Source organism: Medicago sativa, chromosome 6 (assembly GCF_051527215.1).
Source record: "Medicago sativa cultivar Bolivia chromosome 6, Bolivia_mono, whole genome shotgun sequence".
Lineage (NCBI taxonomy): Eukaryota > Viridiplantae > Streptophyta > Magnoliopsida > Fabales > Fabaceae > Medicago > Medicago sativa.
The window spans coordinates 73170233-73184089 of NC_140754.1; the positions used below are offsets into that span (position 1 = coordinate 73170233).

The 13857-nt window shown below is 33.9% G+C and overlaps 2 protein-coding genes across 4 annotated transcripts; both read left to right on the forward strand.

Annotated features, from left to right (window-relative positions):
• The first annotated feature begins 300 nt into the window (after positions 1–300).
• Positions 301–7710, forward strand: LOC146916740 (AT-hook motif nuclear-localized protein 6-like). Of its 3 annotated transcripts, XM_085718707.1 has the most exons (7): positions 301–432; positions 989–1177; positions 4525–4892; positions 5211–5278; positions 6103–6231; positions 7000–7149; positions 7399–7710. In XM_085718707.1, exons 2-7 carry the CDS (start codon positions 1095–1097, stop codon positions 7462–7464), a joined length of 864 nt encoding a protein of 287 aa, XP_085574833.1. In that variant the 5' UTR covers positions 301–432; positions 989–1094; the 3' UTR covers positions 7465–7710. The 3 variants fall into 3 exon arrangements, with proteins under 3 accessions (XP_085574833.1, XP_085574834.1, XP_085574835.1); XM_085718708.1 differs by lacking the exon at positions 301–432 and having other exon boundaries at positions 1040–1177; positions 4415–4892; XM_085718709.1 differs by lacking the exons at positions 301–432; positions 989–1177 and adding an exon at positions 3717–3852 and having other exon boundaries at positions 4415–4892.
• Positions 7711–12636: 4926 nt separating this feature from the next.
• Positions 12637–13209, forward strand: LOC146916741 (uncharacterized). The gene has a single exon (XM_085721722.1). It carries the CDS (start codon positions 12637–12639, stop codon positions 13207–13209), a length of 573 nt encoding a protein of 190 aa, XP_085577848.1.
• The last annotated feature ends 648 nt before the right edge of the window (positions 13210–13857 follow it).

A 13857-nucleotide genomic window follows, 5' to 3' on the forward strand; every position in this document is an offset into this window, starting at 1 on the left:
AAATTAAGATGATATTTTTTCCATATCAAATTTAAATTATAATCACACTTATAACTTTAAGATAACATAATATAAAATCTATACATTTGATAAAAAAAATTTATTTCCCCGTACTTGGCACGGGTCACTATACTAGTTTGAAACAATTAAAGACTTTTTTTGAGGGAAAGAACAATTAAAGACTTTTATTCAAAAAAAAAAACAATTAAACACTTAATTTAGGTATAAATAATTTATGGAAAAAAAGTTACTGAAACGACGTCGTCGCTAAAAATAGAAACAAATACGGGAATACCACTCAATTCAGAAGAATCAATACTTACAGAGTTCGCTCCCAATGTCGCCGTCTTACGCTTCAATCTCCGACCGCCGCACCGCCTCCTCACAGTCACAGCGTCGCTCGCCGACCATCACTGCCGCATCTGAAATCAGGTTCAATATCCGGTTCAACAACTTTTTAATTTTCCAATATTTCATTCTCATACACTCCCGCTTTTGCTCTTTCCACTTTCATTCATTCATAGCTTTATTCTTTTACCGATTTATCATCTTCGTTGTTGTTCTTAATTTTCTGATTCGACACCGAACACGACACTGACACGAACACAACAGTGACACGTCAAAACTGGTAATAATTTGATAAATTAAACCATATGTCGGACACCGGGCACACCTTCCATTGTTTTTAAGATGCTTACATACATAATTTGATTTTCTCAAATTATTATCGTGTCCGTGTTGTGTCCCGTGTCCGTATCCGTGCTTCATAGGTTTGGTGAGATAATGAAGAGAATGTGAGCTGGTTTAATTTTAATATTATCGTGTCCGTGTTGTGTCCCGTGTCCGTATCCGTGCTTCATATAGGTTTGGTGACATAATGAAGAGAATGTGAGCTGGTTTAATTTTAATTATGTTATTTCCTTTGTCATTTTGTTTGCTGGATTATATTTTTCTATGTATGTAATTTTGTTTTTTAATATTTTTTTAGGAAAAAGTGGTTGAAACGACGCCGTCACATACTTCTCAAAAAATAGAAACAAGGATCAAATAGTAGAGTCTGAGAAATCAATCACAGACTTCAGAATTCACTTGCAATGTCACCGTCTGCTTCAATCGCCAGTCACCGAACCACCACCTCTTGGCATCTTTTGCCAACCATCACCGCATCTCAAATCAGGTTCAACAACTTAATTTCCAATATTTCAATCTCACAATCACGGATTAACTTTTTACCCTTTCATTCATACTTTTATTCTTTAATTTGCATTGTTCTTAATTTCTGACGAGGAATGCTAGCAACACTCACTTTTCAACACTCTCTCTAGCGCTCACTCTTTTATTGGATGAAATCAATGTATGTCTCACCACTTTGTGTGGGTTCAATTTTCAAAGTGTAGACCCACAATGATTTATGCCAATAAATGAGTGAGTATTATAGAGAGTGTTCAAAAGAGAGTGTTGCTAGCATTACTCGTTTCTGATTTAATAGCTATTAAATTTAATAATAAAAACTAAATGAAACTTACTATTACTATATATGAAGAGATAGCAGAATGAATTGATGTCACAGTGTCATGTAATTGAATAGGTTATGAATTTGTGTGATCTGATGTGTTGTGATTATTTTTTTATTTTTGTTTTGTTTACGATAATTGAATAGTTTATGCATTGTTTTTAATATGCATACTTGCTATATAAGTGGCTTTCGTGAGATAATGAAGAAAATCTGAGATAATTCAATTTTAATTATGTAGTTTCCTTTATGATTCTGATACCATTAATCATGTAGTTTTCTTTGTGATTCTGATACCATATTGAACGTCTAGAATATTCTGTAACTGAATTCTGTTATTATGATTTCATTGTTACAATTGGTGAGGAGCAGAGGCTTATATATGCACAGAGATCATACCTGCTATAGCAGGTTACAGTAGATGACATCTGTCAGTTAGTAACAATTGTATTCTAGATTCCTAACTAACTCTAATAGAGAGCTCATAAGCCTTATACTCTGATACATATTATATTTTTCCAAACATAGCATAAGATGTAAGTTGTGATCTTCTTACCCGAAGCAATAGTCTCTTTATGCATAGGTATCCAACATTAGACCAATGCAATGAGCCAAACGATGCCATAATGTTCTATCGTATTCAGACTATTACGTATTTGATCCATGTCATAGAGATTCGACAAAGTTTAAGGTTGGCTGTCGAGGCCTAACACAACTCTGTCCCTTTATTGGGGCTTGGGACCGTGCATAGCAAGACTAACATTGGTAGGACTAATAAATGAAATTATTTGAAATTGGTGGTCCGGACAGGGTTCGAACCCACGACCTTCAGCTCATTAGTCTAATGCTCTAACCAACTGAGCTTCGGCTCATGATTGCACATCCAAACTTTTTCGAAGCAATTTTAGGTTACTCCAATATGCTATGTGTAGCTTCAGTAAAATTCTTCAATGTTCATTCTAATGTCATGGTATGATGGGGCTTATATCCAATACTAAACTGACCAATATAAATTCTTCATCTATTGGAACATTGAAGGGGATAATATTGTTGTAACAAATTTGCAACTTTTAGGTTAGTATTCTCCTTCATTTTCTTCTTCAGAGCTTATATCTAATCTAAAAAAATAAGGCTTTGTTTTTGTTTTTATAGAACCGGCTTGCAAACCCAAGTCACACATGGACCATGTATATACAACAGCTTCTTTTCTTTACATCATGCTTTTACTTTCTTAGTATTGTTTTTTATCTTATAAAAAGAGTAGGAATTAAGTAAGGAGTCTTTTGGTCAACACAAACTGTAAAATAAAAGGCGAAAAAGGTGGAAAAAGAATGAACTTCAGGCCTAAAACAATGAAGGAAAAGAGGGAAGGTCATGCATCCGTGATAACAGTGACATTTTAGAGTAGATTCACGAAGCCAAGAGGGCATTTCAGTCCATTTTCTATTTTCTTGTGAAACTTCAACATATGGTCAGCTTTGATTTAATTAAAAAGACCAAGGGCTTGTCAATAGTTGGCAAAATTAACTGGATCATTGGCTCACTTTACAGTTTTAAAATTTTCTTTTTAAAATTGAAATAAATAAATATCAATTTATAGTAAAAATGGTATTTTCCTTTTTTTCCAAATAGGGGGAAAAAGATAAACATCAGCAGTGCATGCATTTTAGAGTTGATTCGCCAACAGGAGGGCATTTCAATTCATTTTAATTTTTTCTTTGAAACTCTAATTTATGGTCAACTATAATTTATATAACATATATATAAAAAAAAATTCCCAAAAATATGCCTATTATTTTAATGTAATTGAATTAAGTAGTACTTGATTAAAATACATTTATTAAAATGCCTTTATTAAATTTCCAAGACACACACAAACAAATTTGTTAACCATGTTATTGTCGTTTTGGGAGAAAATTCTCGTAAAGATTTAATTTTTTATTTTGTTTTAATTTATTGAGGGTATATTGATATTTTCATAACCTTTTGGGTGACCTAATTATCTTACCTAGGTGTTTAAGAGCACAATTGTGTCCTCCGCATCTTGTTTTGTTCCTTCTTCTCTTTGAGTTCCTTTGAGCCTACATTGCTGCCCGGTTCCTTCTTCTTTGAGTGTTCCTTTGTCTTGCTCTGCCATCGTTCTTCATCTCTATTTCGTGTTCTGTCATTGCTACTCTATTCCTGTGTAAAGGTTTGTTTTCTCCTCTTTTTTTCTTCCTCTGCTTCGATTTGCCTCTTTGCGTTCTGTGTTCTGCTCATAGTCACATAATTCGCAGTTCGCTTCGCTTCGCTACGTGGTACGGGTTCGGGTACGCGGTACGCAACCTTCAAAGAATCGGGTACGTAGGGAGGTATACATAGTCGGAACGCTATTTCTGTTCGCGGTACGAGCTAATATATTAATCGGTACGTTATAAAAAATAATAACTAAATAAACAAAAAAATTGTAACTTACTTGTGGCTAAGATTATAATTTTTTTGAAAGGGGGTAAGATTAGCAATTGTGACTTTACTGTATTAATTCAAATAGTCCAACAAAACCCATATAAAAATGGTTCAGCGACCCATTGGTATCCAGCCAGCGGCCCAATTGAAAAAACAACCCTAATTTCAGGTCATCTTCTTCCTTAGCCTGTAACATCTGCGATTCTACAGTTGTCAAACCCAGAAGCAGTTTTCAAACCCAGTTTGTTTCTAGATCTATTTCATCTTGTTGTAACCTCAGCTGCATCCTTTACATCATCATCTTCAGAATTTCGGATTTTTCACCATTTTTCTAGATCTATTTTTTCCGATTTTCCGGTACGTCGCGCGAATCAATCGCGGTTCTCCTATGAGTTCAACGAATTTTGTTAGTCTGGTTCTGCTTCATTTTTAATTGTTTATTCTTGTTCTGTTTAGGTTTAGTTCTGTTCGCCGAATTCTTACTCGATTTTGTTTGCAATGGCATCAAATTCATCTGTAAGTCTAACACCAACTGCCAAGGGTTATTTTAAACCTCTTCATCGTAGATCCGCTGATATTGGTTGGCAATGGAGTTCTTACAAAGACGAGAGTAAGAAAACAATTTTATGTGATTTTTGCGGACACCCATCTGGAGGAATCACTAGAGCGAAAAAACATCAATTAGGGATCAAGGGAGAAGTGAAATCTTGTGAGATAACACCTGAATATGTAAAAAGCATTCTGCAAGATCATTTTGATAGAAAGCAAGCTGCTAAGGATGCGTCTTCTAGGCCTGCAACGGAGTTGCCAATGCAGACTCCGGCAAGTGCTCCAGCGCCTTTGCAGAATGAATTGGGTAGTTTGGCAGAGCTGTCACCTATTCCAATTTCGTTTGCAATTCCGGCGGCCGGAGAATTTTCCGCCACAAAAAGAGGTAGAGGGTTTTTGGGTTTTAGTTGATTTACTCTTGATTTGTGTTTTTTGTTTTTGTTTTTATATATGATTCATGCTTTAGATCAGAGATTAATATTTGGTAGCATGAGTGAACCTTTTGCTTAGATTCTTTTTCAGATCTTGAATTGCAGATGTATGGTTGGTTTTCAGTTGATCAGTTTAGTTCGGTACTAAGTCTAAAATAACACAATGAAATCAATTTGTTATATTTTTGTGAATTGCATAATATCTCTGGCCTTTGGTTATCTTATTCTATCACTTGTCTATCTAATAATCTACCCATCTACCTATTTTACAGATGATGGGACATCAAACTCCATTGCTTCCCATTTCACACATCACGCCTTTACGGTGAATTCTGGCGAGGTATTTTTTTCATTCCATTATGGGCCTATATTATGAAAATAGTTGGATTACATCCTACTGATTCTGTTCTGGACGCCTTATTCCGAATAAATGCAAAATTGAAAATTAATGCATTTCACTAAATGCAATGTTATCTTACATATTATATGTAAATACCTTTTAAGTTTAACACATACATTATTTTCCATTATTTTCCTTTATTTATTTGGTGCAGTATTCACTGTCGTCAATCATACTATGTAGTAAATTAATATGATTTGTACAATCTAATGCCAAAACATATATTTTTGAGTATGCTTGTCAGTTGTAAATTAGTATGCTTGTAAGGACTGCGAGCATTACCTACAGGCAGTAACTTCAGGGTTGGTGGTTCCTTGGAAGTTGATGAAAATGTGGAATTATCCTCTTGTTTCTACTCGGGCTGAATTTGAATAATCATAGAAGCTTAGTTTATAGGAGGAGAAAAGAAGAAAACTAAACTTTGTTTATCGGTTTATGTTGGCTATGATGACACATGTTGGCTACTCAAGCGAAATTCTTAATTTGAAGTTTTGTATAGCTAAATTCTAAATTGACATGTGCATGTATTTTCATAGAGGTGAAGACATGGTTTCCAATTCTTTTACACAACTAAGTAGGCATCACAATCTTAAATTTTTAAATATTTTTAATCTGTAACTACTACATAATTCCTAACTACAGCTTGCATTCAGTATGATTTTTGAAATTAATTGCTCATTCACACTTCCATTTTTCGTTTCAGTTTGAAAATACAGTGTGCTTATTTGTTAATTGTATTTGTGATTTTCCTATGACCTGTTTAGGATGTAGCTGCAAGAATTTCCCTTCTAGCTCTGGATTTCCAATTTATTACAGTTCTATCTGGATCTGGCACTATATCAAGTGTCACAATTGGTCTGTCGGATTCTTGTAGTGAGACTTCGAAATATGAGGTTAGTGCAGTCATATTTCTTTAGCAAAGATAAAAGTTTAGTGCTACATATCTCTTTCAGCAGATTCATATGTTACTTTCATATGTGAGGTTAACTCAGTCTTGTTATTTTAGCCCCTATAAAGAAGTTTATATATATATATATATATATATATATATATATATATATATATATATATATATATATATATATATATATATATCTCAGTTGATTACCATAGAGATTCAAATGTTACTTTCCTAATATTTGACTACAATGAATGTGGTTTATACAACTTTTCATTTTTTGCATTTTTAGGTATTAGATATAGAATTTTAGTGTGTTTAGGGAGTAAATCACGTGTTTGTTTTGAAAATCTGCTTCCTTTCACTTTTAAACATTATAAATAATTTTCCCTAGTTTCCAAAATTTTCCATGATTCTCCCATGTAAATATGGCTTGTGACATTTTTTTGTGCTTCTCGAGTCATGTCTCCACTCTCCTTTTATGAACCACTTAGGAAAATTGGATGCAAATGAATATAAGACTTTTTGAATGTTTTATTAGTGATATGATACATATATCTTTGCCATTAATTCCCTCTAATTTCACAGAGTTGATTCACTGTTATGTTCCTATTATGAAACACCAACACATTCTTTTACAATAGAAGGTTGAAAGGAGTGTCAAATAACGGGTCTTTAGATTCACCCTCTTCCTTTTTTTAGTTATGGCCCCTAGATGAAAATATTAAATGAGTATGCTGATTCATATTTTGTGCTTTTACAGGGAACTTTTGATCTACTTTCCTTGACTGGCTCGTTTGAACCAAATAAAGGTGGATTAGTGTCTGGGAAGCTGACTGTCTCTTTGGCCATAGGTGGTCGGGTTATTCAGGGTCCACTGGCTGGTTCGCTGTTAGCTGCAGGTCCTGTGAAGGTAAATTTGTTGTTTAACAGGATATCTAATAGAATATTCAAAAACTTGTGAAACCACTTATAAAGTACCTTTGTTATCAACAATAACATCCTTATTGGTGCTAATGATGATTGTCAAACTCATTGTTGATTAGAATTTGGATGATGCATTACTGCTAGATATCAAATACTACTGAAATAAAATATTATATTGCATCATGTATGAAGAACTTTAGAATGATTATTTTGCTCTTTCTGTTTTATGTATCAGGTCGTGGTTGCAAGTTTTTGTCCTCCAAAAGAAGTGGGAGCAGAAGAAAGGCAAGGAGATTGCTAATCATTCCTAATCAATTGTCCCGCTGCATAAACATTTAGGGCAGGTTTGGTTGCAAGAAGAAATGTAAAGAGAGAAAGAGGTGAGAGTATGAAAAGGTAGAAATAGTTGAGAAACGAAGATAAACATAGTTGGAAGTTTGTTTATCGATTATCGATGGTCAAGGCTTCATTTATACTCGAGTACCGATTGATTCTTGCAATTATTGAATTGGCTAATATACAAGTACTTTATGTCTTTCTCCATGCATGATTGAATTCCAAATCTAACTTTGCTAATATTCAAGTTTTTCTATGTTTTTCCAATTTAACAAATGCTGGTGGCCACCCCAACATTCAATTATAAAATCCACTTCCTTCCATATCTCATTGTTTGTTATTTTCTTGTCATGAGTTTGGTTGACAGACTAGTTTATTGAATTGGAACCATTGTTTTGTCATGTCTTTGTCATTCCATCTACCAAATATTGTATTTCATAAGTTCTCGACGATTGTTTATGAGATTAGCTAATTTCTTATAAGTTTTTTTTTTTTTGTTTTTTGAAATAAGCTAATTTCTTATAAGTTGAAAACAAACGATAGTTTATGAAAATAGATAATTGCTTATATGAAGGTTAAACTGCTTATCGAAGCATGGCCATGGTCTCGTTTAAGTTCACATCATTTTGTTAAGTAGTTTAATGAGTTTTTTTTCTTTTAAAAAAAGTCAAATGAATTAAAACACTATTTCAAGCATAATGCATGTCAATATTAGTCCCAAGAAAGTACAAGGTCACTGCAACAACCAAGCATGACACTTGCTGTTTTCACAACCAATGTTTCCTAATAACACATGGAAATGACCAAAAAACCCAACGGTAGTTAACTACCACCGGTTTTCTTTTTTTGGTCCCGGACCTTGCATATATTGTGCATGTCAAAATTAGTCCAAACAAAGTACAATGTCACTACAACAACCAACCATGAAAACACCACACTAAAGATAATAATAGCTATAATATAATTATTATAATGTCTCAAATAATTGTTCTAAAGCTGTGTGTAAGTATGTGAATATAATCACTGAGTCACCACCGGATTCAGGGTCGATGGGAAGAAAAAGGCACCATCAATATGAACCATATGTAGGAAAAGAGTCATAAAGCTATTAAAAAGAACCTCATAATGTTGAAGACGGTTTTTTTTTTTTTTTTTTTTTGCAACAAGGATAAATCAAAAAAAAAAAAAAAAAAGATAGCAGAAACCAGAAAAAAGAAAAGCAGCCTAACAACTGCTCCTAAAGGAAGAAAGTTCCCCAAGCATCATTCCTAAGCAGGTTGCTAATTATTCCATTTTTCAGTTGACTTTTCAGTGGAACTTGCAATCATTTCTTTACCGTTATGAGAATTGTGAATTAATAGTGGTTGGGCAGGATCGGGAATATTCTGGTTTTGATGGGTTTCGGTTTCGAGAGGGTGGTTGGCGGCGGTTATTTGATGATGAGGTGGTTTTTCCGTTTCATGGTTAGCGGTTGTGAGAGTGAAGTTCCTTCCTAGATGACCATAACAACCACAGTTGGTGTAGATTAGATAAAGATCTTCGTATTGGACCTTATACCAGTGGTCATTCACCCATTTCCTACCATTGGTACTGTGAGGTTACCTTCGACACAGACTTTAGCAAACTTTTCTCTTTCTACTTTTAGTGTATTGGTATCTACCTTAATTGGACGGCCAATTACATATGCCATAACGAAAAAAAGCTCTCAACATGATAAACTAAGTTTAAGCTCGGAAAATGTACCCATACCACAACGTGTTCAACCTTGGCGTTTGGCAATGCAAACTATGGAGACCATTGATTGACTGCCAGACAGTGATCAAATATTAACCAATGTCCACTGGTAATGACTTTCTCCTTATCCCCCGCTTGATCAAATTTCACCATATATAAGCAATTATCGTTATTCATAATTTTGGATCCCCCTTGAAGTTTCTAGACTTTATGGAGACGTTCTTTCATAATGTTGTAACCAAGGTTTTTTCAAAATAGTTTCATAACTAGGGCATCTTTCCAAAGGGTACACTGTTCTTGGAAGACTTTCGACTCTAAGTATAACTTTGGTAGAAGGCGATTACCATATTTGAGTTCAATACGGACACGTTTCTTCTTAATCATATCTTCTTTTGCACGGAGAGAGTCTTCATGGGAGGAACCCAAGATTTTTTCACGGAAGGACAGTTTGGAGGTTGAAGGCTTGTGTGGATTGGGAGGCTTTTTGTGTGTTGCATGTTAGGGTCACCATAGGCGAAGAAGACAATCTGAGAGCTCATGTTATGAACGAATTGAGTACTCATTTTGTAGTTTATTAAGCTCTCTTAATTTTTTTTGAAAGATAATAAAGCTCTCTTAATGTAATATAATTTTTACATTAAGATTTCTGAAATAATAGCTAATATAATTTTTATCATAGCGAGTCCATATATTTATTCAAAATATAAATTTCTATTACTTGAGATTTCTGAAGGAAAAAAAACTTAATATTTCCATATCTAATTGTAAAATTAGATATAGTGCTTTTTCAACAATCATTGTCTCAAAACCATGTTTTTGAGTTAGTGTTTTTGAAAAGAAAACATTATCTAATTAGTTGAATTATTATAACCTAGATTAAGTGTAGTAGATATTGCATCATGGTGAAATATAATTAGACTATAAAGCTTTTTAAAATTGTTTGGTTATAAACCATGAATAAACTGTTTTGCTTTTACAATCTGTATTTATTTTGCTAAAATTTGATTCAATTAACAAACAATCACACGTGTGGATCTTAATAGGACTCTAAGATTTAAGAATATATATAAGAAAATGAAGTGCAAGAATAATTGTGGTTAATTTGACAAATATTGTAAGGTGAGACACAAAACTAGTTTTTTTAGCCCATGTATGTTAGCTTAGTTGCTAAGGTGTTGACTCACACTCCACAAAGACATGAGTTCAAAATCCCCATTGATGACGTAAAAACTCCGTTGATGGATAATCTGTATGTATCTATATCAGTGATTTTTAAGCGTTAAGGTTTGAATTGGTTGGAATTTGATTCGATCACACTATTTTGGTGAAATTTATATGAAATTTAATCAATATAAGGAAGATTAATGAAAATAGAGGGCATATTAGAGATTCTCCTTTTTTAGTAAATGCTAGAGATTCTCTTGTTAGTATTTATCCTCATCCAAATTCCCCAAAAGAAAAATAGATATCCTTTCTTGGCTATTGCATCCAATATGAGGGTTCCAAACTTGAGCCAAATAAAAGGGTTCTAAAATTTGATAGAGAAGAGGTGCGATAAACGATTCAAGCGAGCATAGAATAACCAAGAGAGTATACACCTTGAAAGAGAAATATAAATAAAGTATGATGTGATAAATGTGATAGGTTGAAGATGCGATAAGAAGAAATATATATATATATATATATATATATATATATATATATATATATATATATATATATATATTGTTTAGTATTGCTTTGGCTTCGCCGTCCGTATCTTGCTGGCGCGGAAGCTGCCGCAAATAAAAAAAAAATGAATGAAGAAGGCATTAGCATTAAAAAGACTACAAAGGCATTCCAGGCCGACTACAATACAAGTCATGAGCGATAGCGAAGCCAAGCCGGATAGGGTTTTTTCTTTATGTCGAAAGCCCCAAAACTAGCTATCTTATATATATATATATATATAGATAGATAGATAGATAGAGAGAGGAAGCATTAAATGGATAAATGAAATTTAGAGGTCAAATATTCAAATATTATTGGCTATAAAAAATACATAGGCTTTTCAGTGGTCCTCCAACCTACTATGAAGGTTGAAAAGGTCTTCATTTATGCAATTAATAGATAATTACTATTTGAAGATTCTAACTATAGTAGTGACTAAAACCAAATCTTATCCAACTTTTAGCTAATTCAATACAAAAATACGTGACATTAGGGAAATGATAGATAAAATGACAAACTGTATTAAGAAAATTTCAACACAGTGTATTTGCTAACACCTTTGAATTTTTTTTTATGCCCTAGTTGAAACCAAAAAATAAAAAAATGCCCTAGTTGAAACAAAAATACCAAAACTGCCCTACTTTTTCAGAGTTGACTGGTATGTCACAAGTTGGACTTGCGACCTACCTATGTCACAGTTACAACTTGCGACATACCCCTCTATGTCACAAGAGGCAATGGCGACATATGGGTCTCTCAAATTTTGGAATTTTTTGTCCTTATTGTATATCACAAGTCCCACTTGTGACGTATTTATTTATTTACTTTTTCGTTTTTTCTATTAATTTAATAGAATTAGTTTTAAAAAATTTTAAAAAAATAATTGAAATAAATATTTATGATTATTTTTTTAAGGAAAATATTTATTATTTATTAATATGACACATTTAAAAGTACAATACATTTTTGACCAAAAAAAATACAATACATTTAATTATTTCTTCTTCGGGCATTAGGTGGTCGTGGTCCCGTTCCACACCATGGTGCACCACCATTTCTTGCTGTATTATGTCGCGTTGGAGCGGGAGGAATAATTTGACGCTGAGATCTTTGACGATGAATTGGTTGATCGTCAGTTTCGTCGTTGTGCACTTGACTACTTTGACCAAGCGTCAACGAAACATCGTCTTCCCTGCTAGGCCATGTTGTATTGAGAAATTGATTCTCTTCAATGGAATTCAATGATAAACGGCTCAATGACGATTGACCAAACTCGGCGTCATTTGCAGGAGAAATTGAAAAATTAAATTCGGCACCCGGTGTGAATTGGGGATATAGGTCAATTGGTGTTGGTGGGTAGTTGTAGTGTGGGTTGTTGTACATTTGGTTGTTGTAGTTTTGGTTGTTGGCTTGGGGGTTATTTGTGTAGGATGTTCCAGGTTGGTTTAGATCATTGTAAGCATATGTTGACATGTAATCATTCATGTAAGATGACCCAATGCTTGGTGGATAATGATCTCTAGGTGTCGTGTATGGTGGTGGTGCGATAATTTGGTGCAGTGGGGTGTTGAGATCAAGAAAGGCGAAGTCGGAAGTTTATGGTGCTAGTGTTGTTGGGTCGGTGGTTGTTTGGTAGTTGGATGGATCGGTAAATCGTTGATCAAGTCCTGAGAAGAAGCTCGGTGACTGTGATATGTTGTTGCTGTTCTCTGATAGACATGTGTCGATAAAGAGCGCTTACGATGATCCACAAAATGGATGGCACAATACTCTGGCAAGGGTAAATTCCGGGGAACCATTCTCAGAAAACATCATGAATTTTCTGAAGGAAGAGGTCATCAAATCCAACAGTCACAGTGTCACTCAGTTCGACCGAGATAGGTATACCTTCTCCGTCCGTGAAACTATCGACCATAGAGAAGGATTGCCGATGGGAGAATACAAGGTCGACCTGCGAAGTAAATGGTGCGACTGTGGAAAATTCAGGGCGTTACACCTACCATGCTCACATGTCATTGTAGCATGTTTTAGTTTTAGCTACGACTATAAAACATTTGTTGATCATAAATTTATGAACGAATGTGTATACTCTGTATACAATATCCATTTCGATGTGGTTCACCACCAACAGTATTGGCCAACTTATGTAGGCTCAAAGGTGGTTCCCGATTCAGCGATGCGTAGAGCTAAGAAAGGTCGTCCCGCAATTACTCGTATTAGTACCGAGATGGACGTTGTGGAAAATGAGGGGAGAAGGCATTTGTAGGATGACCGGTCATTCCCAAAAAAATTGCATTAATACTGAACATCAGTAGCAATCTATGCATATTTTTTAATTGCATTTGGTTTGTATTTTATTAAATTAAATATTAAATATTTATTCTTCGTTTAAATGTATTGTACCTTTAAATGTGTCATCTTAAATCATAAATATTTATTTCAATTATTTTTTTAAAATTTTTTAAAACTAATTCTATTAAATTAATAGAAAAAACGAAAAAGTAAATAAATAAATATGTCACAAGTGGGACTTGTGACATACAATAAGGACAAAAAATTTCAAAATTTGGGAGGGTCGCCATTGCCTCTTGTGACATGGGGGGTATGTCGCAAGTTGGAACTGGTGTTGGAATAAAATGTGTTTAACAATGAACCTTAAAGAGTTTTGATGATAACAAGGTATTAAAAAGTTAATATTTGTAAATTGGACTAGCTAATATTTGTTCAAGTGTACAGGACCATAATTAAAAAGTTACATCATTTATTGGTTCTGAATGAGCAAATAAAGAGCAAAGGAAACGACAAAATTGAAGCTTGGACGCTCATGAAGGCAACATGCTACTGAAGAGAAAAAACGCTCCTGAAGTAAAGCGCTTCTGAAGAAAGAATAGTGCTCTTGAAGATTAGTGCTACT

What these genes read in the sequence shown, in the direction of transcription:
- LOC146916740 (XM_085718707.1), top strand. Translation starts at nt 1,095, where the DNA reads ATGTCACCGTCTGCTTCAATCGCCAGTCACCGAACCACCACCTCTTGG. An exon ending in GTGAGACTTCGAAATATGAG is followed by an intron (nt 6,232 to 6,999) that starts GTTAGTGCAGTC and finishes GTGCTTTTACAG; the next exon opens with GGAACTTTTGATCTACTTTC. An exon ending in TAGCTGCAGGTCCTGTGAAG is followed by an intron (nt 7,150 to 7,398) that starts GTAAATTTGTTG and finishes TTTATGTATCAG; the next exon opens with GTCGTGGTTGCAAGTTTTTG.
- LOC146916741 (XM_085721722.1), top strand. Translation starts at nt 12,637, where the DNA reads ATGTTGTTGCTGTTCTCTGATAGACATGTGTCGATAAAGAGCGCTTAC.